The sequence below is a fragment of the Pecten maximus genome, chromosome 14 (genome assembly GCF_902652985.1).
Source record: "Pecten maximus chromosome 14, xPecMax1.1, whole genome shotgun sequence".
Lineage (NCBI taxonomy): Eukaryota > Metazoa > Mollusca > Bivalvia > Pectinida > Pectinidae > Pecten > Pecten maximus.
The window spans coordinates 20,615,079-20,641,057 of record NC_047028.1 but is presented as its reverse complement, the minus strand read 5'-3'; the positions used below and the strand labels follow the sequence as shown (position 1 = coordinate 20,641,057).

The 25,979-nt window shown below is 35.4% G+C and overlaps 2 protein-coding genes across 6 annotated transcripts in view; one reads left to right on the top strand and one right to left on the bottom strand.

Annotated features, from left to right (window-relative positions):
• The window catches only part of LOC117342044 (serine/threonine-protein kinase PAK 1-like), a 33,034-nt gene extending 8,754 nt beyond the window's left edge, over positions 1-24,280 (bottom strand). For 2 of the 5 annotated variants that reach the window (XR_004535739.1, XM_033904010.1), the window contains exons 1-11: positions 14,478-15,086; positions 14,227-14,336; positions 13,668-13,830; positions 11,704-11,759; positions 11,042-11,158; positions 10,391-10,563; positions 9,605-9,791; positions 7,801-7,893; positions 6,798-6,897; positions 5,869-5,965; positions 5,096-5,195 (exon numbers count right to left, since the gene is read on the bottom strand). Coding sequence is in view for 4 of the 5 variants with exons in the window: in XM_033904010.1 (XP_033759901.1) it covers positions 5,096-5,195; positions 5,869-5,965; positions 6,798-6,897; positions 7,801-7,893; positions 9,605-9,791; positions 10,391-10,563; positions 11,042-11,158; positions 11,704-11,759; positions 13,668-13,830; positions 14,227-14,336; positions 14,478-14,628 (1,347 nt within the window). In the remaining variant the exon portion in view is untranslated. Of the gene's footprint in view, positions 1-5,095; positions 5,196-5,868; positions 5,966-6,797; positions 6,898-7,800; positions 7,894-9,604; positions 9,792-10,390; positions 10,564-11,041; positions 11,159-11,703; positions 11,760-13,667; positions 13,831-14,226; positions 14,337-14,477; positions 15,087-15,599; positions 15,683-18,657; positions 18,744-24,162 lie in introns of those variants that run through there. The other 3 variants (XM_033904011.1, XM_033904013.1, XM_033904012.1) reach the window with 3 other exon arrangements.
• The window catches only part of LOC117342043 (arylsulfatase B-like), a 221,545-nt gene that overhangs the window by 139,419 nt on the left and 56,147 nt on the right, over positions 1-25,979 (top strand). The gene's annotated exons all lie outside the window — the stretch shown is intronic.

Sequence of the window (25,979 nt, the reverse complement as noted above, 5' to 3'; positions counted from 1 at the left end):
TCGGTTTATGGCTCTGTGACAAGGAAGTGTCATCATGAGGTGAGATTTCCTTGAAGTAGCTGGTGGCTACCTCATTGAACATTATACAGGAGACCAGTATAGCACATGGTCTCAGCTTTCTAGGAAACAAACTACTAGAGCGATTGGGACCACACAACTCACACCTGTGGTTGCATGAGTCTGATGGTCTTATGGCTAAGCTTAAAAGGAATGAAATGCAAATGGAGACTTAATAGCAGTAAAGTTGAACATCTGAGATAGAAATAATAACACGTCAGCAGAGTATAATTAATAATCATTATACTAAACTAGGGATTACAACAGCATCCCCATGTATATTGACCCTGAATCAACATAGGGATAATGTAGGTATACCGACCCTGAATCAACATAGGGATAATGTAGGTATACCGACCCTGAATCAGCATAGGGATAATGTAGGTATACCGACCCTGAATCGACGTAGGGATAATGTAGGTATACCGACCCTGAATCGACGTAGGGATAATGTAGGTATACCGACCCTGAATCGACATAGGGATAATGTAGGTATACCGACCCTGAATCAACATAGGGGTAATGTTGGTATACTGACCCTGAATCAATGTAGAGATAATGTAGGTATACTGACCCTGAATCAACATAGGGATAATGTAGGTATACTGACCCTGAATCAGCATAGGGATAATGTTGGTATACCGACCCTGAATCGACGTAGGGATAATGTAGGTATACTGACCCTGAATCAACATAGGGATAATGTAGGTATACCGACCCTGAATCAGCATAGGGATAATGTTGGTATACCGACCCTGAATCGACGTAGGGATAATGTAGGTATACCGACCCTGAATCGACGTAGGGATAATGTAGGTATACCGACCCTGAATCGACGTAGGGATAATGTAGGTATACCGACCCTGAATCGACATAGGGATAATGTAGGTATACTGACCCTGAATCAACATAGGGATAATGTAGGTATACTGACCCTGAATCAACGTAAGGATAATGTAGGTATACTGACCTAGAATCAACGTAAGGATAATGTAGGTATACTGACCTAGAATCAACATAGGGATAATGTAGGTATACCGACCCTGAATCAACATAGAGATAATGTAGGTATACTGACCCTGAATCAACGTAGGGATAATGTAGGTATACTGACCTAGAATCAACATAGGGATAATGTAGGTATACCGACCCTGAATCAACATAGGGGTAATGTAGGTATACCGACCATGAATCAACATAGGGATAATGTAGGTATACTGACCCTGAATCAACGTAGAGATAATGTAGGTATACTGACCCTGAATCAACATAGGGGTAATGTAGGTATACTGACCCTGAATCAACATAGGGGTAATGTAGGTATACCGACCCTGAATCGACGTAGGGATAATGTAGGTATACCGACCCTGAATCGACGTAGGGATAATGTAGGTATACTGACCTAGAATCAACATAGGGGTAATGTAGGTATACCGACCATGAATCAACATAGGGATAATGTAGGTATACTGACCCTGAATCAACGTAGAGATAATGTAGGTATACTGACCCTGAATCAACATAGGGGTAATGTAGGTATAACGACCCTGAATCAACATAGAGATAATGTAAGTATACCGACCCTGAATCAACATAGAGATAATGTAGGTATACCGACCCTGAATCAACGTAAGGATAATGTAGGTATACCGACCCCTTAATCAACATAGAGATAATGTAGGTATACTGACCCTGAATCAACATAGAGATAATGTAGGTATACCGACCCTGAATCAACGTAAGGATAATGTAGGTATACCGACCCTTAATCAACATAGAGATAATGTAAGTATACTGACCCTGAATCAACGTAGGGATAATGTCGGTATACTGACCCTGAATCAACGTAAGGATAATGTAGGTATACCGACCCTTAATCAACATAGAGATAATGTAGGTATACTGACCCTGAATCAACGTAGGGATAATGTCGGTATACTGACCCTGAATCAACGTAAGGATAATGTAGGTATACCGACCCTGAATCAACATAGAGATAATGTAGGTATACTGACCCTGAATCAACGTAAGGATAATGTAGGTATACCGACCCTGAATCAACATAGGGATAATGTAGGTATACTGACCCTGAATCAACGTAGGGATAATGTAGGTATACCGACCCTGAATCAGCATAGGGATAATGTAGGTATACCGACCCTGAATCGACGTAGGGATAATGTAGGTATACTGACCCTGAATCAACATAGGGGTAATGTAGGTATACTGACCCTGAATCAACATAGGGATAATGTAGGTATACTGACCCTGAATCAACATAGGGATAATGTAGGTATACCGACCCTGAATCGACGTAGGGATAATGTAGGTATACCGACCCTGAATCGACGTAGGGATAATGTAGGTATACCGACCCTGAATCGACATAGGGATAATGTAGGTATACCGACCCTGAATCAACATAGGGGTAATGTTGGTATACTGACCCTGAATCAATGTAGAGATAATGTAGGTATACTGACCCTGAATCAACATAGGGATGATGTAGGTATACCGACCCTGAATCAGCATAGGGATAATGTTGGTATACCGACCCTGAATCGACGTAGGGATAATGTAGGTATACTGACCCTGAATCAACATAGGGATAATGTAGGTATACCGACCCTGAATCAGCATAGGGATAATGTTGGTATACCGACCCTGAATCGACGTAGGGATAATGTAGGTATACCGACCCTGAATCGACGTAGGGATAATGTAGGTATACCGACCCTGAATCGACGTAGGGATAATGTAGGTATACCGACCCTGAATCGACATAGGGATAATGTAGGTATACTGACCCTGAATCAACATAGGGATAATGTAGGTATACTGACCCTGAATCAACGTAAGGATAATGTAGGTATACTGACCTAGAATCAACGTAAGGATAATGTAGGTATACTGACCTAGAATCAACATAGGGATAATGTAGGTATACCGACCCTGAATCAACATAGAGATAATGTAGGTATACTGACCCTGAATCAACGTAGGGATAATGTAGGTATACTGACCTAGAATCAACATAGGGATAATGTAGGTATACCGACCCTGAATCAACATAGGGGTAATGTAGGTATACCGACCATGAATCAACATAGGGATAATGTAGGTATACTGACCCTGAATCAACGTAGAGATAATGTAGGTATACTGACCCTGAATCAACATAGGGGTAATGTAGGTATACTGACCCTGAATCAACATAGGGGTAATGTAGGTATACCGACCCTGAATCGACGTAGGGATAATGTAGGTATACCGACCCTGAATCGACGTAGGGATAATGTAGGTATACTGACCTAGAATCAACATAGGGGTAATGTAGGTATACCGACCATGAATCAACATAGGGATAATGTAGGTATACTGACCCTGAATCAACGTAGAGATAATGTAGGTATACTGACCCTGAATCAACATAGGGGTAATGTAGGTATAACGACCCTGAATCAACATAGAGATAATGTAAGTATACCGACCCTGAATCAACATAGAGATAATGTAGGTATACCGACCCTGAATCAACGTAAGGATAATGTAGGTATACCGACCCCTTAATCAACATAGAGATAATGTAGGTATACTGACCCTGAATCAACATAGAGATAATGTAGGTATACCGACCCTGAATCAACGTAAGGATAATGTAGGTATACCGACCCTTAATCAACATAGAGATAATGTAAGTATACTGACCCTGAATCAACGTAGGGATAATGTCGGTATACTGACCCTGAATCAACGTAAGGATAATGTAGGTATACCGACCCTTAATCAACATAGAGATAATGTAGGTATACTGACCCTGAATCAACGTAGGGATAATGTCGGTATACTGACCCTGAATCAACGTAAGGATAATGTAGGTATACCGACCCTGAATCAACATAGAGATAATGTAGGTATACTGACCCTGAATCAACGTAAGGATAATGTAGGTATACCGACCCTGAATCAACATAGGGATAATGTAGGTATACTGACCCTGAATCAACGTAGGGATAATGTAGGTATACCGACCCTGAATCAGCATAGGGATAATGTAGGTATACCGACCCTGAATCGACGTAGGGATAATGTAGGTATACTGACCCTGAATCAACATAGGGGTAATGTAGGTATACTGACCCTGAATCAACATAGGGATAATGTAGGTATACTGACCCTGAATCAACATAGGGATAATGTAGGTATACCGACCCCGAATCAACATAGATAATGTAGGTATACCGACCCTGAATCAACATAGGGATAATGTAGGTATACTGACCCTGAATCAACATAGAGATAATGTAGGTATACCGACCCTGAATCAACATAGGGATAATGTAGGTATACCGACCCTGAATCAACATAGAGATAATGTAGGTATACTGACCCTGAATCAACATAGAGATAATGTAGGTATACCGACCCTGAATCAACATAGGGATAATGTAGGTATACCGACCCTGAATCAACATAGGTATAATGTAGGTATACCGACCCTGAATTAACATAGGGATAATGTAGGTATACTGACCCTGAATCAACGTAGGTATAATGTAGGTATACCGACCCTGAATCAACATAGAGATAATGTAGGTATACCGACCCTGAATCAACGTAGGGATAATGTAGGTATACTGACCCTGAATCAACATAGAGATAATGTAGGTATACCGACCCTGAATCAACATAGGGATAATGTAGGTATACTGACCCTGAATCAACATAGGGATAATGTAGGTATACCGACCCTGAATTAACATAGGGATAATGTAGGTATACTGACCCTGAATCAACATAGGGATAATGTAGGTATACCGACCCTGAATCAACATAGGGATAATGTACGTTTACCGACCCTGAATTAACATAGGGATAATGTAGGTATACTGACCCTGAATCAACATAGGGATAATGTAGGTATACTGACCCTGAATCAAGATAGGGATAATGTAGGTTTACCGACCCTGAATCAACATAGAGATAATGTAGGTATACCGACCCTGAATCAACATAGGGATAATGTAGGTATACCGACCCTTAGAGGATTCTCGTTCAGGTAAGGCGGCTCCCCTTCTATCATTTCTATCGCCATGATCCCCAAACTCCATATATCAACCTTTGGACCGTACTGTTTTCTGTTGGAAAAAGACAGATAAATATGACCAATGTGTACATACCATAATCTAGAAACAATTAATACCATGATGACAATTAAATTTTCCTTTGGTAACACCATAATTATATGCTTGATCAAAGGTTGTTTTCTTTAAAATATTATCAAATTACATTTTCTATATCTTGTAACATTAAGATACATAAGAAAACAAACATCTTCATCTTGATGAAAATACTTACACGATGTTTGCTACAGTATTAAATGGGCTTCCTTCAATTGAATAAAGTTTTGGTCGTCAAAATGAAACTTAATGAAAAATATGTATTTTCCCAAGTAGTAAAGGTTATAATCTTTACATTGATACTGCAGTTTTACTCGCAAGGTAAACCAAAGTTCTTAAAAATTCTTAATTCACCGCGAAGTATCACTAATTACCGCAAAGACATACAGTATTTGTGTACAATTCATCCTCTTTCTGTACATTTCTGCATTAATTTCATTACTAGTAGGCACAAACACTTATATAATCTAGTTCAGACACAGATTTTATCAATAGAAATTTTGCATGTTTCTGCTGTCCAAACGAAGGAATGCCCATTTAATAATCATTATAAAGCACACAACTTTGCCATTTTAACAATACATTGTCAGTGTTCTCATGCACGACACATGCTAGATTTATTATAAATTACCTAGTGACGACTTCTGGAGCCATCCAGTACGGTGTGCCCACCATTGTTATCCTGTTGCTTTGTTCTGCTGACAACTGTGCACAGAACCCAAAATCAGCTGTGGATGTAAAAAGCACATTGCATTATAATGTATACACAATAAAGATGTAAATTTATTGAACAATTCTCAATTTCAAGCTGTTTACACTTTTTAATTTAAATTTGTATTTAAAATGAACATAAAATGAAGGCATTTTAACAACCAGCAACTGGTCAAAAGTGGAGTAAAAAGCAAAACATTACAGGTTTTTTTTTCTCACTGGTTTAGGAAAAGGCCTTTTTGTCTCATTTTGGGAAGAAAATTGGTGAATTGAGAAAGATTTTTTCAGGAGTAAATTGCAAATTTTGGGAATTTGGCTGAAATATGAAATAATTTCAATTGGGAATGGGGCCCATTAGTGGCCCCAAAAAGCTACCCGAAAAAGCCCTGCATAAAAAAGTATAAAGGGGAGTAACTCTACTAAGAGAAGACGTATATAGTATCTGTCATAACCAGTCTATCTGCATTAAAATCAATTTGGTAACAATCTAGCACAACACCACTTAAGACATCATGCCGTGAATGATAACAGACTTTTAAGAACAAAGTAGTATTTTTGTTTGTTTGATGTGGGCTTTGTAATAAACATCCTTGTAACCATCAGGGGTCATTTTAGAACAGTTTTTTGAATGTAGGGACACCAGCAGAAGAAAACAACGCACAAAAGGGAAGACCTGCCTGGAAATACACGAAAGGGTAAGAGTGGTTAAATTAGGGAAGCAGATTATCATATTTCTTGAATGTCCTCTATAAAGGGAACACCCACTCAATTCCCCAATTCTGCAGATGGCTGTCCTCCAATGAATTATCAAAGCATGGTAATTATATTGATAGAGGGGAGATAACTCACTTAATTTTACACTTCCGTCCATGCCTAGAAGAATATTATCACTTTTGATATCTCTGTGGATCACATGGTTCTCGTGCAGGAACTCCAAGGCTTGTAGACACTGCATGAAAAAACAATGATACACGTATACAGCAGATAACTTCAAAATTACAGAGAATTCAACCTAGGTTTAACGGGCCTTTTGGTCCTTTTTAATCATGATGCCTACATTATTACCCCGTATATCCTGGTTAGTATTAGTCCAAACACATTCAAATAGTTTCAGCCTAAAAAACTTAGATAGAAAAGAAATTCAAATCTGAAAATTAGCTCAAATAAGATGATATAACCTGTCAAAAATATTTTTTTCACAAATTGCATCACATTCTACCCCAAAAGAACATTCATGCATATAATCAATTTCCAAGTTCTCATTTTGGTTGAACTACATGTAGGCTTTTGAAGAAACTTGCTCATGAACCAAATGTTGATTGACAAGTTGACTGTTGAAAACCACAGACATTTTTAAAATTAACATCAGTTGAAATGTTGACCTTTGATGAAAGTAACACTTTATTTCTTACAAGCATAATCAATACATTCAAGGAAATTAATTCTTCATGTTCTTTTTTCAAAACTAATATGCAATTAATGACTGGATGAATCTTTTTTTGAAATGATCAGGGCATCCAGTAGACCCTTGAGGGTATGTTTTTGACTCCCCAAATTGAGATCTGACTCTTGGGTTTGACAGGATTTGTCTATTGAACAAATGTTTTGACCCTTCAGATTCTCAGAAATAGTGATTTGACTTCTGAAATTGCTAAAAGTCAAGGGTCAACTGGTTGCCCTGATGATGTTTGTATTAACTTTTGAATCGTCTTTTCTGACCATTTTTTCCCTTAGCTACATTCATAATACAATGTTTTCTTGATTTCCAAACCTTTTTCTAGTTTCCCATGGATGTCTTAAGATAAAGGAAATTTGTTGTACAACATATGTATTGGACAGTGATGAATCTTACCTCTCTTGCAACAGCAGCGATCTGTCCCTCGTCCATACAGGTTTCCGTGACAACATCAGTCAGTGACCCACCAGCTAAATACTCCATTACAACCTTTCAAAGCAAATTACCAACAAATTTGTATTGTAATGTTGTACTATGAGAATGAATTCCATTTTAATAATCAATTATCAGATACTCATAATCGATCAATTATAATTTTTTTTTCATATATTAACTTAACAGAAATTCAGCTGTATGTTTTTATTACGCAACTTGATTTTAAACAAAATATATCACAAGTACATATGTACTTGAAAGCATAGGATACAGCTCAGAAACTGACTTTTATATAGCCTGTCTGGCTTGTTATTTGAAAATCTCCCCACAATAAACCTAAATTGATATAAAGGATCATGTTTGTTTGACTTTTTCCGAGAAAATAGGTCATGTTCAATCATTTCTAAACTCAAGTTATCAATTTAAATTTGAATTTTGGCATTGATAAATAGGTTTCAATTTTTTTATGTATATAAATTTTCTAATGAAATTGACCCATCACTAACATTAATTATCCAATGTCATAATTCCGAAATAAAATGCACAAAAACAAGCATCCATATATTACAGAATGGACACATATCAAACCTTAAATCTTGTATCTGATTATTCAGTAAATGTTAAACTAGTTCTACATACAGTTATAACCTATACATAGTTCCTACCTATATAAATGTCTAAACACTGAACAGTTATATATAGCTAACCCAGAGCTCCTCCCATATAGTTACAACTTACCCATAGCTCCTCCCATATAGTTACAACTTACCCATAGCTCCTCCCATATAGCTACAACTTACCCATAGCTTCTCGCACATAGCTACAACTTACCCATAGCTCCTCGCATATAGTTACAACTTACCCATAGCTCCTCGCATATAGTTACAACTTACCCATAGCTCCTCCAATATAGCTACAACTTACCCATAGCTCCTTCCATATAGCTACAACTAACCCATAGCTCCTCCAATATAGCTACAACTTACCCATAGCTCCTCCAATATAGCTACAACTTACCCATAGCTCCTCCAATATAGCTACAACTTACCCATAGCTCCTCGCATATAGCTACAACTTACCCATAGCTCCTCCCTTATAGTTACAACTTACCCATAGTTCCTCCCCATATAGCTACAACTTACTCATAGCTCCTCCAATATAGCTACAACTTACCCATAGCTCCTCCAATATAGCTACAACTTACCCATAGCTCCTCCCCATATAGCTACAACTTACTCATAGCTCCTCCCATATAGCTACAACTTACTCATAGTTCCTCCCCATATAGCTACAACTTACCCATAGCTCCTCCCATATAGCTACAACTTACTCATAGTTCCTCCCCATATAGCTACAACTTACCCATAGCTCCTACAATATAGCTACAACTTACCCATAGCTCCTCCAATATAGCTACAACTTACCCTTAGCTCCTCCAATATAGCTACAACTTAACCATAGATCATCTCATATAGTTAAAACTTACCCATAGCTCCTCCCATATAGCTACAACTTACCCATAGCTCATCCCATATAGCTACAACTTACCCTTAGCTCCTCCCATATAGCTACAACTTACCCATAGCTCCTCCCATATAGCTACAACTTACTCATAGCTCCTCCCATATAGCTACAACTTACCCTTAGCTCCTCCCATATAGCTACAACTTACCCATAGCTCCTCCCTTATAGTTACAACTTACCCATAGCTCCTCCCATATAGCTACAACTTAACCATAGATCATCTCATATAACTACAACTTACCCATAGCTCCTCCCCTACTAGGTAGCTGTCCAGATAATTTACAATATTCGGGTTCTGATTTTCCCTCATGACTAGAATTTCATTGATAATTAGTTCTTTCTTGGGTTGTTGTGACAGATTCATGGTTTTGATGGCAATTTCCCGACCTGTGGCCACCTCCACTGCTATATACACTGTTCCTGAAGCTCTGTAAGGAAACATACAAAGTGCATAATAATTACAAACTGATATTTCTTTACATTATTTTATTAATATTTGAAATTTTCCATAAAAAGTGTTCAGGACATGTATTAACATGTTTTTCCCACTAAATGCATCTGATGTTATCATTATACAAATTATTAACCTGTCTGTCCCTAATTTCACATATTGTGGTTATAAAATCACTTATGTAGCATAATGTTGACATAGATCCAAAGACATTGAACCTTGAACTGTTTTGGAAGTTTATAGACATTCTCTTGACACATTTATGGAGTATGATTTTATTTAATTTAGTAAACATAACTTAACCTTTTTCTAGTTATACTGACTTACCCTTGACCTATTTTAAGGTATACAGACTTACCCTTGACCTATTTTAAGGTATACAGACTTACCCTTGACCTATTTTAAGGTATACAGACTTACCCTTGACCTATTTTGAAGTATACAGACTTACCATTGGCCTATTTTAAAGGTAAGCAGACTTACCCTTGGCCTATTTTGAAGTATACAGACTTACCATTGGCCTATTTTAAGGTATACAGACTTACCCTTGGCCTATTTTAAGGTATACAGACTTACCCTTGACCTATTTTTTCCATCTTTGTGTACTTCCTATTAGGGTCTCCTATAGTGACTATTGTTCGTAATTTTTCTAATATCTCTTCGTCCGACATTTTCTTTTTCTTTGGCTTTTCATTCTTTGTAGATATTGCACCATTGGGTTTTTCATCCACTTCAATAGGTTTTGTGTACTGCAAGTAAATAAAACAATTAACTAAATAATGTTCCAGTCTACACTAAACTACGATTCAGATGTTAGTATTAAACACAGGGAATTGGCACAAATTCAGGACCCCATATGGACCTTACAATGTTATGTGTTGTAATAATATTCATCCACGGACCGTGCCAAGTCCCTGTGGTTTTATATGAGAGTAGATTAATGGCCATGCTGGATAATGTTGAAATATACAGTAAGAACCATACTAGTGAAGAAGAATAAGAAGCATCCAAACACAAAACATTTATAATAGTTTCTTTGTTTGACATAGGTTTTCCTGAAAAAATTCCTCAATTTTTTTTTTATTTTGGTCATATGTTGACTGTAAAATGACTTGTTTGAACAGATTTTCTTGTCACATTTTTATAATGTTATACAGTACAGTAATTATATCTGAAAACATACACAAAGTACGTATCTATGTTTATAACTTGTTAATGGTCACTCACTATAGATTTGGTTTTGTCTGGTCGTGTGGCGATCGGTGGTGGAGGAGCCTCGTTATCCTCCTCGTCCACGTCGTCAGGTGTGGGAGGCGAGGAGTTTTCAGGTTTGGAAGGAGGCTGCTGAAACAAAGAAAGCTCAGGGTATGGATTATATTACTAGGAACCTTTGCCCTCAACCATAAACGCCTAAACTTGAAAAAGTCACTATGACAATTTTTGCAGAGGGATCTTTAAGTTTAATTTTTGAAATCAGAAACTGAAAATTATGGATTAGAATACATTTAGTCAACACTTTCCTTTTTAATATTCAGTTTGATATTCACAATTCTGATATTCAATAATAATGAACTGATGAGGGCAAAGCATATTTCTGTAAAATTGTTGTGATAAGCGAACAATTACAAATGTGAATACTAAGCCTTTTTTTCTGCAGACATTTGATATATTATACATGCAACAATTTGGAAGGCAATATCTCATTTAAATCATGAATTAAGCTTGAGTGCACAACAGGTGCTTTTTAAAAACAAGTCTGAAATTCAAATGACAACAAGCCAATAAAACTATTTACTCGAAAATAAAAATATCCAATACATCGATTAGATCACACGTTAAAGATCAATGTTATTTCCATAGTCTCACCAGGAGTAACAGAAATCTCTTACCAGAGACACGACTATGTTGAGTTTCTCTGAGAGGGCATTATGCATAGAGTCTGCACCTGAAAACAACAGAAAAATAAATGTAAAAAAAAAAACAATCAAAATTGAATAAAAAAAGGTTTTTGATTGCAACATACTTACAAAATACACATTGCTATCTATACATCACAAATGTTTTAGTTTTAACTGGTTTTTTTCAATGGTTCAAAGTAAAACACCGCTTAAATGCTTAAGAAAGATTATCTTATTTTTCAAAAAAAATTAGGAAATGGATCATAATTTCATCTATTACAATTTATTTTCAAGATAGAATGTACGCATATTTTGAGATTAAATTTGACCTTCAAAAATAGACAAATTTGACCTTACAAAATAGACCAAATGGAGCTTTTAGATACACTATATCGTTCAATCAGGAGATTGTTTGTGTACAGTACAGCACTAGTTGTCATGCTAATAGCGAGAATATATAAACAGTAAACAGGTACTCCAGCACCAGTGGTTTATTATCCACACATGTATCCCACACTCGACAGAATCTGGTGTATATTACATATGTATCATGACACTTCTGTAACCACATTACACTACACAAAAGTACATTGTGTAACAATTTTGTTTACATAATGTCCGGTCATAATGAGTCATCTGTAGTAGTGAGAGTAAGCTAAGGAGGGAGATCCTATTTTGAATGATTGATGAGCAGAAGAGTAAAAAACCTTCTTTTGAAAGTGATGAGCAGGGGAGGGGTCATAATTTTTTTGTTTTCAGGATCAGCTAGGGAGAGATCATTATCTTCTGTAGTCAGTATGAGCAGGGGAGGGGTTATTATCTTTTGTGATCAGGATCAGCTAGGGAGAGATCATTATCTTCTGTAGTCAGTATGAGCAGGGGAGGGGTTATTATCTTTTGTGATCAGGATCAGCTAGGGAGAGATCATTATCTTTTGTAGTCAGTATGGGCAGGAGAGGGGTTATTATCTTTTGTGATCAGGATCAGCTAGCTAGGGAGAGATCATTATCTTCTGTAGTCAATATGAGCAGGGGAGGGGTTATTATCTTTTGTGATCAGGATCAGCTAGGGAGAGATAATTATCTTCTGAAGTAAGTATTGGCAGGGGAGGGGTCATTATCTTTTGTGATCAGGATCAGCTAGGGAGAGATCATTATCTTCTGAAGTAAGTATTGGCAGGGGAGTGGTTATTATCTTTTGTGATCAGGATCAGCTAGGGAGAGATTATTATCTTCTGAAGTAAGTATTGGCAGGGGAGGAGTCATTATCTTTTGTGATCAGGATCAGCTAGGGAGAGATTATTATCTTCTGAAGTCAGTATGAGCAGGGGAGGGGTTATTATCTTTTGTAATCAGGATCAGCTAGGGAGAGATTATTATCTTCTGAAGTCAGTATGGGTAGGGGAGAGGTCATTATCTTTTGTAATTTGACTGGATGAGCAGGGGATACATCATTGAAATTTTTATCAGGATGAGCAGGGAGGGATCATTATCTTTTGAAGTCAGAATATTTTGAAGTTATATAAGGTTGAGCAGGGGAAAGATCTTAATCAGGAAAAGGTATACATATGTATCATAAACATTAATAGTGGACATGATAGAAAGAATCCAGATCTTAAAACACAGAGACAGAACAAGACTGTCTGTAGTTTTGGTGGAAGGGGAGAAATCATTCAGTTTTGGAGTGTAGTTGTGTGAAAAATACTTATTACAAGGTGAATCAATCTATGGTATTGTCAATTCACTGGGCTTTTTGCCACTGGTTTTGGATGTGGCCTTTTTGTCTCATTTTGGGAAGAAAATTAGTGAATCAGGAAAGATTTTTTCAGGAGTAAACTACAAATTTTAGGAATTTGGCTTATATAGGAAATAATTTCAATTGGCAATGGGGCCCATTAGCAGCCCCAAAAAGCCTCTGGAAAAAAACCCTGATTCATAATTACAACTTTTACATACTGGGTGGTTTGACATTGGTCATGTACTTGTGACGTGACTCCTCCGTCTTTGTTGAGGTTTCGTAATAATTGAGGACATCTAACACAGCTTGTGGATTTTTCTTCTGCTCTGTGATTGAAATATTTGAATTTGACAGCAGTTTTGCCCATGACTCCGGCATCCCCTAAAATCAAACAACATTTGAATTATATATAACCATGTGTAGCATGATTTTGTCAAGAAAAAAAAATACAAGTGTAAATCCCACAATATAAATGTTTGTTTATATAGGTCCATTTTGGCTTTCCTTGCTTTCTTTCTAGATTTTAAAGTTTTGCCTCTAGCTTCAAATATACAGCACATAGAGAGATGAAACTGCAGGATGATGCAGTTTTATATCAAGTTGTGGCATATATTGTATCTGTTACTGAATTTATAATTATTATTTGTGTCTTTTGCAATATCTCTTCAGTTTGATATCCACATTAATTGTAAATATAATACTTTATTTACACCAACACTACATTTATTATCCTTTCTTTTACATCCTATTTCGGGTTCTATAACAGTATAAACCTACTGTGAACTCTCCAGTGTGGGAATCAAAGCCAACATGGACTGTGTGTTCGAAGTTAGAGGGCGGTGAGATTACTGGCTTCTCCATATCCTTCAGTTTGGCTACCTTGCTACCTGTAAACAATAAACAATTTCAATACACTACTGAAGTAAAAAAAAATGTTATTATTTGCTATCTATTAACTCCTTACATGGAGCATGATTTAAGACGAATATTTAACATATCAGAGTTACTTGGAAAATGATAATACCAACCCTTATGTCCACCACTCATTCTCCGTAATGTACTGCTCAGGGCAGACTGCCATGACCCCTGACCTGAGCCACTTGACCTTGACCCTTGTCCAGAGCCACTTGACCTTGACCCTTGACCAGAGCCACTGCTAGATCGCTTCCATGAAGACATTGTATTAGACAGGTTCCAATTGCCTGAGAGAAGCTCAAGGGTGTGATGTTGCCACTACTATGTAATGCACTCCTGTAAGATCCTGTCTCAACACTTCTCTAACTACGAAATCCGCCACAGATCCTTAACGGTTATCCAAATACTGTGTCCAGTTTAATCCAAAGAAAAATATATGTGGCAAATATCTATTTCGCCCATATATTTCGGAACTACAAAGATTGATTTCCTCAAATCACCCTATGTCTTCTCCTGAACATCAACTGCCATATCCAAACTTGGACCTTACTGCAATATCCAAACTCCGACCTTCGAACAAGTAGATTTCAACACCCGCTAATGGTTAACATGCTACGGAGGAGAGCCTTCGATCAATGTGACTGTGAGGAAATGTTTTCATCCTCATCTCTATAAAGCTTGTATCATTCTTTCCTCATCTCCTTCAACCCTATTACCCATAATCCCTTAACAGGAAGTCACATGAATCACACAAGTATTTCTACAGTAGGTGTACAATTAGCGTTTACAAATTGTTGGACTAGCTTCCTGTGTGGCCATTCGACAAGATGCCTGGCAAAGTACAGACATTACCACCACAGCCATTTAATAACAGGTAAATATGCCTAATATGCATTTTCACATTGCTAAATATATGAGCAAACTATATACAAAAGCTAGTACTCAACATCCTAGTACAATTCTTAAATGCTTAGTTGAAACTTCTGCAGCAGACCACATTAATGTGAACACCCATGACGGTTGACATTTTCTCTTTGGTCCTCACGATAACTGCTTTCTCCCAATTTCAAAATGGAAAACAAGCTACTTAACTCAGCCCCCAAAGAAACATGACACCAGCTGATTGTACAAAATCAATGGCATTCAAATATGTTCATTGCAATGTTGCACTATGCAGTCCCATCTGCCAATACCGTAGAAATAGACAATCCATATATTTGTACATTCATACTAACTCTTTGGTGTTTTGACTTTCTTCCTCTCCTCCTTGCTGTCTGGCTCTTTAGGGAGTGGCTTGTGCTCCATGTTATGGGCATCTCTGTAATAACAATGAAATATGTGTTTATTCTATAACTACAAATAAAGGTAATTGTGTTTATTCTATATATAACTCAATAAAGGTAATTGTGTTTATTCTATATATAACTCAATAAAGGTAATTGTGTTTATTCTATATATAACTCAATAAAGGTAATTGTGTTTATTCTATATATAACTCAATAAAGGTAATTGTGTTTATTCTATATATAACTCAATAAAGGTAATTGTGTTTATTCTATATATAACTCAATAAAGGTAATTGTGTTTATTCTATAACTACAAATAAAGGTAATTGTGTTTATTCTATATATAACTCAATAAAGGTAATTGTGTTTATTCTAGATCTATAACTCAAAAAAGCATTAATTGTGTATTCTATAACTCAAATAGAGTTAATTATGTGTATCCCATAACTCAAAGTAGAGGTGATAATGTGTATTTCAAAACTCAAAATTGAGTGAATTGTGTGCATTCTACTCGAAATAACTCCAAATAGAGTCATTTGTGTATATCATTTAACTCAAAATAGAGGCGATAGTGTGTATTATATAACTCAAAAAGAGTTATTTGAGTGTATTCTCTAGAACCTAACATGTTTACAATGCATTATACTTGTTGTGTGTACATACACATGTAATTAATCCTACACATACATTTATATGTACATGGTATATGCCCTATTATAATGGTCCACAATTGATGCAGTAGTGATGATATCCCCAGGAAATAGAAACACTACACCACAACTCTAATCACACTAGATCTGGTACACAAAGTGGGTACAGTATTATCAGGTCTAGAAACTAAGTGTAAATTATTATATACACACACACATATCATACAGTGCACATATAATATATAAATAGGTTTAATTTGTAAATATAATGTCGCATCAGTTAAATATTTAAAAAGATAAAATTAACGTTATTAAAAAATAACTTCCATGTAATTAACATTGCTTTTATCTTTCTAAAATAAGTAATTAGATTTACAATTTTTTCTCTGAAAATGAAACTAAAAGCGTATCTGAGCTTTTTGCACGAGTATACCCACTATATGTGCAAATTTAGGATAAATACCTTCTATAAATATCTTTTTTTATCACTATATTGATCAGTTCAGGGAAAATATAACAAAATGGTAAGAAGAAATTATCATGGAAAGTTAAAAGTGAACTTTTTTTATCACCAGCCTTGTCTGCTCTAATTATATATATAAGTCCTGTACCTACATAGACAAGTTACCAGTATAGTGTGTAATTCAGCAGTGTGTACACTACTACATACTGTTGACCTGCCAGGATAGAGCAGTGGGGCATTGAATTCCACAAATGTTTTAAATGATGAAAGATTAGACTCCGCTCAATGAACTCTGAAAAGCAGTGCAACAACTGTTTATCTAGATTTTTTTACAGCTTCTTGTCATTGAAGACGAACTCATACTTTCAACTTCAGATTCAGTTCATATTTCAAAAAAAAAAAAAATCAAAATCCTATTATTGGATGAATGAAACAGGACTTCCTCATTTCTTGCTAAGAAATAATTTTCTGTCAGTTTGCATGTTCCATTAACTAAATATACATGAACATTTATATATATGACTCTCCTAAATGTCTAACAGTACGTATACCTATAGTTACTAATTAGTGCTAAATATATGTGTGCATTTACTCAATAAATCAATTAACGAAAAAACAACAACAGAATTTTAGTGTTCAGCCGTAAGCTTCACCTTTCAAACAGGTCATATATAATATATAAGAGCTCTTAAACAAAATTTATTTTTCATAAATACTTGTGTCTATATTATTACTAAGGAGCATCTGTTTCTAGAGACTTAAAATCCAAACATATGCAGTACACAACATTTTATGGACTTAAGTACACCATTCTATTTCCAGAACCCCCCCTAAAAAAAAAAAAAAAAAATTGTTAAGGCGCATTTATGGGGACAATAACATGTGCACTTATTATGTTGAATACGTTTTAGACTTTCAGTTCAGATGCCTTTTCAAAATGATACTTTGTTATCACAGGTGTAAGAAAATGGCCCAAAATGACTTCCTTAAATTTTGGGAACGGCATAGATATATATATCCTTCAGTTTGACTTTATATTAAAAGTATGGTCCATAAATAGCAGGAACATACATGTAAGAAAGTGGTAAGATAAAATACCAGCCATCCATATCAAAGCCTCTCACTTCTTATCAATTTTGGAATTGGAGAATGAGTGCAAACTGTGGTGAGGTGCTAGTACACACTGTCTGTGTGTTGTACATCAGATTGCCCTGTAATTTGGTATTTTCATCACTCGTTTGATAACAGAAACATCTGGCAGAGGTTTTATGATGTGATTGAGGGACCTCCCCCTCTTTTACATCTGGCAGTATAATATTGCCTGAGTGATACCTTTCTATTTTATGCAGTACATGTATATGTATATATTACTGTCTACGAGGAGTACACATGTAGTTTGATACATGCGTGTTACAATAGTTGAAAATGTACCGATGACATGACATAATACAATAAATTGTGCTGCTTGATAGCTCAAGAGAATTATGTAATACATGTACAAGACAGCAAATAGAAACATCTGTACCATATACCCCCTTAAACCTACCATGGCAAATTATGAAATTATGTATCTATTACCATCATCAAAACAAGTTCTTTTCATAACAATCCAGGCCTCATAATTTACAACAATTGCAAAACAAGTTCATTTATGTTGACAGACACATTTCAATTAGCAACAGATCTAGAAAATGTAGTTGGAAATATTGAAGTTGCTTATGATGATTAAATATATGTATACCAAGAGCATTGTTGATCTGGATGATGAAATTAGGAAAAATTGACTTGGCTGTAATTGAAAACATATTGCATTTGGCTAATGAATATATGTTAAGAGCAAAATATGTACATTGTGTGTCTGTCAGTTAATGCTGATTTTACAAAGAGACATTACCTTGTACTTGTGTGTCTGACTGGCGGGGCAGGGGGCTTCTCCATTTCGTCAAACGAGTCAGACATGGCGCCTTAAACTCAGGTTCACTACAAAAGAATATATATTTTTACATACAAATCGAATGAAGTTAAGTTCTTGCGAAGCATGAATATAAGAAAATTACAACAAAAACCAAGATTTACCGCAAGGTTTTTTGTACTTGAATCAACTTCTTCAGACGGATTATTAATTCAAGGTTAACACTATCACGACTTCATCAATAATAACACACATGACGTCATCAGTTAACAATTAAGTTTACGTCATAAATAAATAATACCAGGAATAAGACCCGTAAACATCGTACATTCAACATTGATAATCGAATATAAACAATTTATATATTTAAATTAGGTTTTAGGATTTTTATGAACATCTCCTTTGACTTTCTTGTGATCAAATTGTAATTATGTTTGATATTCCATCCTTTGAATGTTGGTGTATATATGTTTGTTTATATGTAATTTGTCAAGTATGTAGTTTCTGTAATAACGACAGTAGACAGGTACAAGTAAATATATTTGTACCCAAAAAGGTGTAAAATCTTGCATTTCATTGAAATACACAGTCAATAGAATACCTAGAGAAAATGCTGAATCAGTTCATTATCCGAATCCTGTCACTTGTTTTGTATTTACAGTAACAGAAGTCGTCCATGTTAAATAAGAATTGTACAATATATATGGTCTGTTGGCTAGCTGAAAACGGAGATCTATAGTGAGATGAATAGGTATAGAAATTACATAAAGAAGTGTCTCTCCTGTTAAGGGTGAAGCAATGCATAACATTTTTGTGGAGGATATTTAAGACTTGTGGAAAAAAAGCAATAGCACTCCTTGTTTATAAATGACTTTGACATTAATGACAATTAAAATGACTCTAGAAACAATTCAAGTTTAATTATATATACTGTATATGTGTGTACCATAAAATTGATGTCATAGTACGTAATTATAAGTTACTGCAAAGTTTAAGGAAGATACATGTACATGTATTATCATTCTTTATAAGTTGTTCTGTAAAGCACTAAGTCAGTAAACAAATTTCCATTGGTGATCGATGGTGACTTAAATTTATAGTTTTGTTAGTACTGTCGACGGTTATGCTGATCTATTAATTGAAACCTAAACGAACCTAATCATAGTATTGAAAGTCAGAATCACAGTCATTTGAATTTGCCATTCAGCAAATGTGCAGATACTGCATCAAGTATAGAACGGCCCAATTGTTTTTTACATACATGCATGTATTTATAATACAAGTTATTACAAGTATGTATTTATAATACATGTCTTAATGACTTTTTATTTATTTGCAAGCTACAAAATTTGTAAGGTTAGGCTTGTGTAATACTTTTAATTGAAACAAAATGTCTGTCTATGGGCTTGGGCTGTATTTTTTATTACATTAATGTCAACTGACATACTGTATTTATCCTCAAATAGTCCCCTCACCTAGTGTAAATGTAAGTAGATATTAAAAGTTAATTTGGGTGAGCTTAATTAACCACTTTTAGCCTACTGTTTTAAATTGATAATTCTGCAAAAATGAAGTGGACTTATTTGTGAGTTGCAGGCCAGACTTATTTCCAGATATATAATTATAAACAGCATATTTATATATAAATATAACTCACACTTGCACATACATTTGTTTCACATATTACTTTATACTATATAATCTGTACGGATTTGGCAGTTAAACCCAGAACGAACCCTGTCAAGAAACAACGTTAACACAAACGGCCCTTTTTAGGGCCACCAAACTTCTCAAAAAGCTCCAATATTACTCGAAAACATGCAATCTTAGTTTGTTTCTTTATTTTTCGATATCACATTCTATCTGTCACAAACACTCTGAATAAATCAAAATTACCAGGTTGCTGTACTTTAATTTAATACCATACATGCATATGTTGTCTCCAGATTAACATATACTGTACTTCAAATTCTGTTCAAACACATGGAAGTCTACTTCAAAAGCAATGAATTGAGAGCAGTTCTAACTGTATAGTCCTTGTAATATAAAATTCTGTTCAACACACGGTTCTAATGGCCTCAATGGATCTGATTAACTGCATCATTTAATATTAGGGGTGGGTATATTGCAATCAATTTTCATACTGCAATATATTGCATTCAATACCTGTATTTGAAGGGATATTGACATTTGCAGTGTGATAAATCAAGATATATTGTATTTCTGTAATTTTGAATGAAATTTGTAGAACAAACAACTGAAACGTGAACATAACCAATTGCTTGGTTCAATACAGTGATGTACTGAAAACTGCCTTATTTTGATGTCATACACATGCACACACCTACAAGAATTATAACACATCCAGCAAGTTAAATTAAATCTAGGTTTAAATTTAGATAGAAAACTTATCAGGAAAAAAAAATCCAAATTCTGCTGTTAAAATACCTGAAATAGTTGAAGAAATTTGCTGCAATTTATTGCGATACTGAAAATCATATTGCAATAAATTGGCTTTCGCAATATAATTGCCAACCGCGATTTGTATATGAATAAGAAGATAAGGGACTTTGTACATAATACACACTAAGAAAACCGGTTCTTCTAAGGAGAACAAATCCAGAGGGATCTCACAGACTACCTGACTTATGGCCTTAATGTGCAGTCTGTCTGCAGACAAAACAATTGGGCTTCCTAGCCTGAGAGCAGTGAAGTTCAAGGTTGTGACTGGCCTTATGAGCTGAAGGCATGACTCACTCTTTGTATTGATGTGCTATCATTGATCTGGCCCCAAGCCTCCTCCTATACTGGTACACACACCTATATAGCTCGCTACAGCATCTCCACACCTATATCTCTAACACTACTCCAATATACCTACACATGCTTGTTTGTTTGTTTCCATTTGGCACTGGTTTCACAGCAGCTATTCTTGGGTGTTCTACATCAATCTACACAACACTAAAGCCAAAAAAAAAGGGGAATTTTGGAACTGAAGTCCAGAGTCTTGGACTCATGATTTTCCTATGGGACTTGCTTAAATTTTGAGTAACCGTTACATTATCTCCATCTCATTGGAACTCTATCAACCTTTTGGAAATTGTCTTCTGAACTCGACTGTAAAAACCCCTTCAAAAAATTACTGAATTGATCATTTTATAACCATTACACTAGTACATGTACAGCTGGCGTCCACTGAAATTATTCAAATGAAAGCAGCATCTTAATGAATATTCCTCATCTAGATTGTATCACTGTATCATATCAGACATCCAAATGGCTTCATCTGAATCCTGATGAATAAATTAGATTCTGTCATCGCCAATATTTCATATTTTTTTTACAGCAACACAGGACAAAATGTAAATTGTTGATCCATAGTCTGAAGGCATACAAATTGAAGTAAAACACTTCTGTTCACATCCACAAAAATAAGATAGGTACATTGCAGGTTGGGAAATCTTTTTTTATGACTAAGGATTATGCAGACGATGCAAGGAGCCACGATAACTCAAATCGGTTGGAGCGCTGGCCAAATAATCTCAGCTGAAGATCTAAGGAGCATGGTTCAATGCTCCATGTGACATGTTTTTTTTTTGTTTTTTTTCAGGTGAAAAATGGGCTGGTTTAGATATGTTCTGTCATGGTTGTCCTTGGACAGGACACTTTATCCTAATTGCTCTAGATGGCATGCGTTTTTCGTGAGGTTGTCACTAACTACTACAAGGATATCCTATCTCAAAACCCTTAATCTGTCCTCAAAGTGTCCTGATGTTTTTCATTAAATAAATCTCATTTAACTGACCAGGATGTAGCATGCTTGATAAAGATGTCTTGTCAAATTTTATACATACTATTAGCAGGATAAACAGTAATCAGTAGTACACAATAGACAATTGTATACAACGCAAAATTAATTAGGCTCACATTAGGTTCATCATCTCTTTTTAAGCCTTAATTACTTAACAGAAACCTCTACATGTTTTACAATGCATTCTTTCCTAATTGCAATTAATAACTACAATATATAGGAAATTTATTTCTGATGCACCAATAGCCAGCTGTCCACAATGGGCCCAGCAGGATCTGGATGACAAGAGAATTAATTTGTACAAATGTCAAATGTGGTCTTTATGGATCTATAGTATTGATGATAAAATTTCGGGAGTTGTGGACACTCTTTTTCTTATGTTAGATCTGAAAGTTGCATTTTGAAAACACACTATATATAGCTACCTCTTATCATTTTTCAAGGATAATTTATTAAGAAAATTATGCTTATTCTGACCTTTAATTGCGATAAAAAAAAGTCATGCTGTGTGTAAATACACTCTACCAATAAAATTATCAGCTTATCAATCATTCTGACATTTCTTAAATTAGTGTTGGGAATCACTATCAATTTTATAATCAATCAATTTGTGTATCACCACTTCTTAAATGATCAATGATCAATTATTGATCTATACATGTAGCTATTATGAACAGAAAGGGAAACCATTATCTATCATAAAAATCATGATCGATTAGTCATAGTCAGAGGTAAAACGACTAATAATCGATTAATTGGAACAACACTAACTTAAATGGCTTCATTTAATTCTCAATTGATCTGATCATACGTCACCGCAGGCAGCACTACGATAGCGAGAAATCCTGTGATGTTTCAAATAGCCTGCTTAAAATGGTAATCAGCATATATAAAGAAGAAGTCTGTGGTCAAAAACGAAAATGTACTTCTTCCATGGAAATAGAAAAACAAAACAAAAACTTCAAGGCATAAAATCATGCTGTACACGGTTGCATGGGTTTGATGAAAGTTAACAATATAATGTTTAGGCTGCTCCCATCTGATAGTCAAACAGTGTCTGTAGAGTCTGGAAGTACTGAGTGACATACCCCTGTGATTTCGTTCTAAAAACATGCATTCTACATGTACGTAGCCTAAAATAGTTTCGGATAATTTTGGCAAGAGTGTGGTGTGGAAGCTAAAAATATCTGTTCAAAATCTAAGATCAACGGTGAACACTCGTTCCTTAATTTTCAATCAGAAGTGTCAGTTTTTAACTACATCAATCACTCGCGAAGAAGGACCAACATATAGTAGATCTTTGTTTCTTGATTGTCATGTAAAATGAGAAGCAATGATGTCACCGTCTGAACAAAGATGCATGAATCATTTATTGTTCTTATAATGTACATACAATTAGTCACACACGGATGCGCATGCATGCTATCAAGTGGTCTTAACTTTCTGAAGAGTATGTAAAATCTGATGTTATCAAGCAGAACATCAAATTCCGCCCAAAAGTATGGACATCGTTTTGTTTATATTTTTGATGAAAAACGTACCGGTGAACACGATCTCTGTCCAATACACAACACAGCATGCATACATGTACGCATTTTCAACGATCGTTTGTCAAAGACTCTGAATTTATCGATCCTTGTCAAAAGTAAGAATCGTCTGAAATTCAATTTACTTACACCCCACGTAATTGTCTAGATCCAGATCCTAGTTAGAAGCCATTGGTAAGAACATTAAAACACTGACATCTCATTCATAAACTTCCAAGATGGATTCCAAATCTCGTTATGGTCTCGCGCAGTGCGCACCTGTTCGAGATGTAAGAGGTCGTAGTGGAAATGACTAATAGATTGCAAACAAAGTTGCACGCTGTTCCTATGTCAATCCCTTAAATTTTTGAAAACATCATTTTGAAATTTGCATATCATATCCTGTTTGTATTCTTATCATTGGTATTTGGGATCGGTCGATCGACGAGTCGTCTGCTCTAAAAACCAAAAACCTAATATACATGTATGTCTACGTACATGTACGTACGAATTCGATTTTTTTTTATTAAGTTAGTTCAGCTTAAAATACCGAGGATATACGTTCTTCAACTTGGAAAATCGAATACTGTCAACAGAAATACCCTCTCAAAAGAATAAAGCGACAATATGTATTAATTATATTCTCATTCAGAAAGCATCATCGGACGCCATTTTACACATGTGCTGATATAAATACTGCAATCCACATGTCCATTAGGAGTCTATTAAGTGGCCAATACATTTCGTCTTAAGTTTATATATATGACATACATTATGTAAATTTTATACGCATGGTATACCCGGCATAGAAAAATTATATAATATATGTTCAGTCAGATTCATTCGAAAACGACGCAACGAGTTTTATTTTTTTTTCTTAGGTTATGACAGGGACATATATATCTTATAATACGTCCCTGGTTATGATAATATATATAATGACACGATTTCCATAACCGGTATACCATCAATAAGTAATTTAGGCAATTATATATTTCTTCGTTGAATTAAACGACACAATAAATTGTACCATGGCGTACATCCTTTTCTTATACCATGTTAGGGTCTTATCGTAATTTTAAGACGACCCCTGTTAGTAAGCGCAAACTCATACACATATATAGCTCATTCTCATACCCGACAGTTGATGGAAATGTCTCGATGGAACTACGTCTGCAATGGTTTTATTTTATGATCTTTTGGAAAATTAACAAGAGATTCCGAAGTGATCTTGGCGCCCGCCATTGAATAATCTTCAATGGTTTTATGTCAGACTGTTCTTCTCTCTACATTAACATTTCCATTCCCCTTTTTCCCCCTCTTTATAATCTGATAACAAGAACAAATGGAACCTTAATGTGAAGTCTGAGAAACATTCCTTCATTTATTTTCAAGAATAAAGTGATAACAAACTATAATCATACTGAATCACTGAATCACTGGAAGACATCGATATAAGTCTTATTTGACTTCTTTGATGTATCTTGACGTTTTCCCACAGCTAATGAGTCTTTCGCGACTTCGTTCCGGTTGCACACACACTTAATATTCACAAACGTATATGTACACTTAAAAAGTTCTAAAATACATAATGTATACTCAGAGTATATTATCGAAGTTGGTCATAAAAAACTGAGGTATGTCTTACTGAGAAAGGTAGACGTTACTACTATATATATACATTTATCGGTTAACTGATAGTCCAATGGTTCTACTATGGTTATATTGTATACACAGTTTGTGGGATACTTATGACGTAGTTACCCAGTGGAGCTGGATTGGAACTCGCACATTCTACATGTACTTATTGTGTTATTTCTCATCTTTGTGTTCCAGGTAAGTTGAACGACGGTTCAAATTTCAGGGGGTGATTACGCCAGTGCATACAGTTATCCAAATCCAAGATGGCCGCTTTTCGGATAGTTTATTTTTCTGATCAAAACTTAAACTAAATCGACACAAGTAGG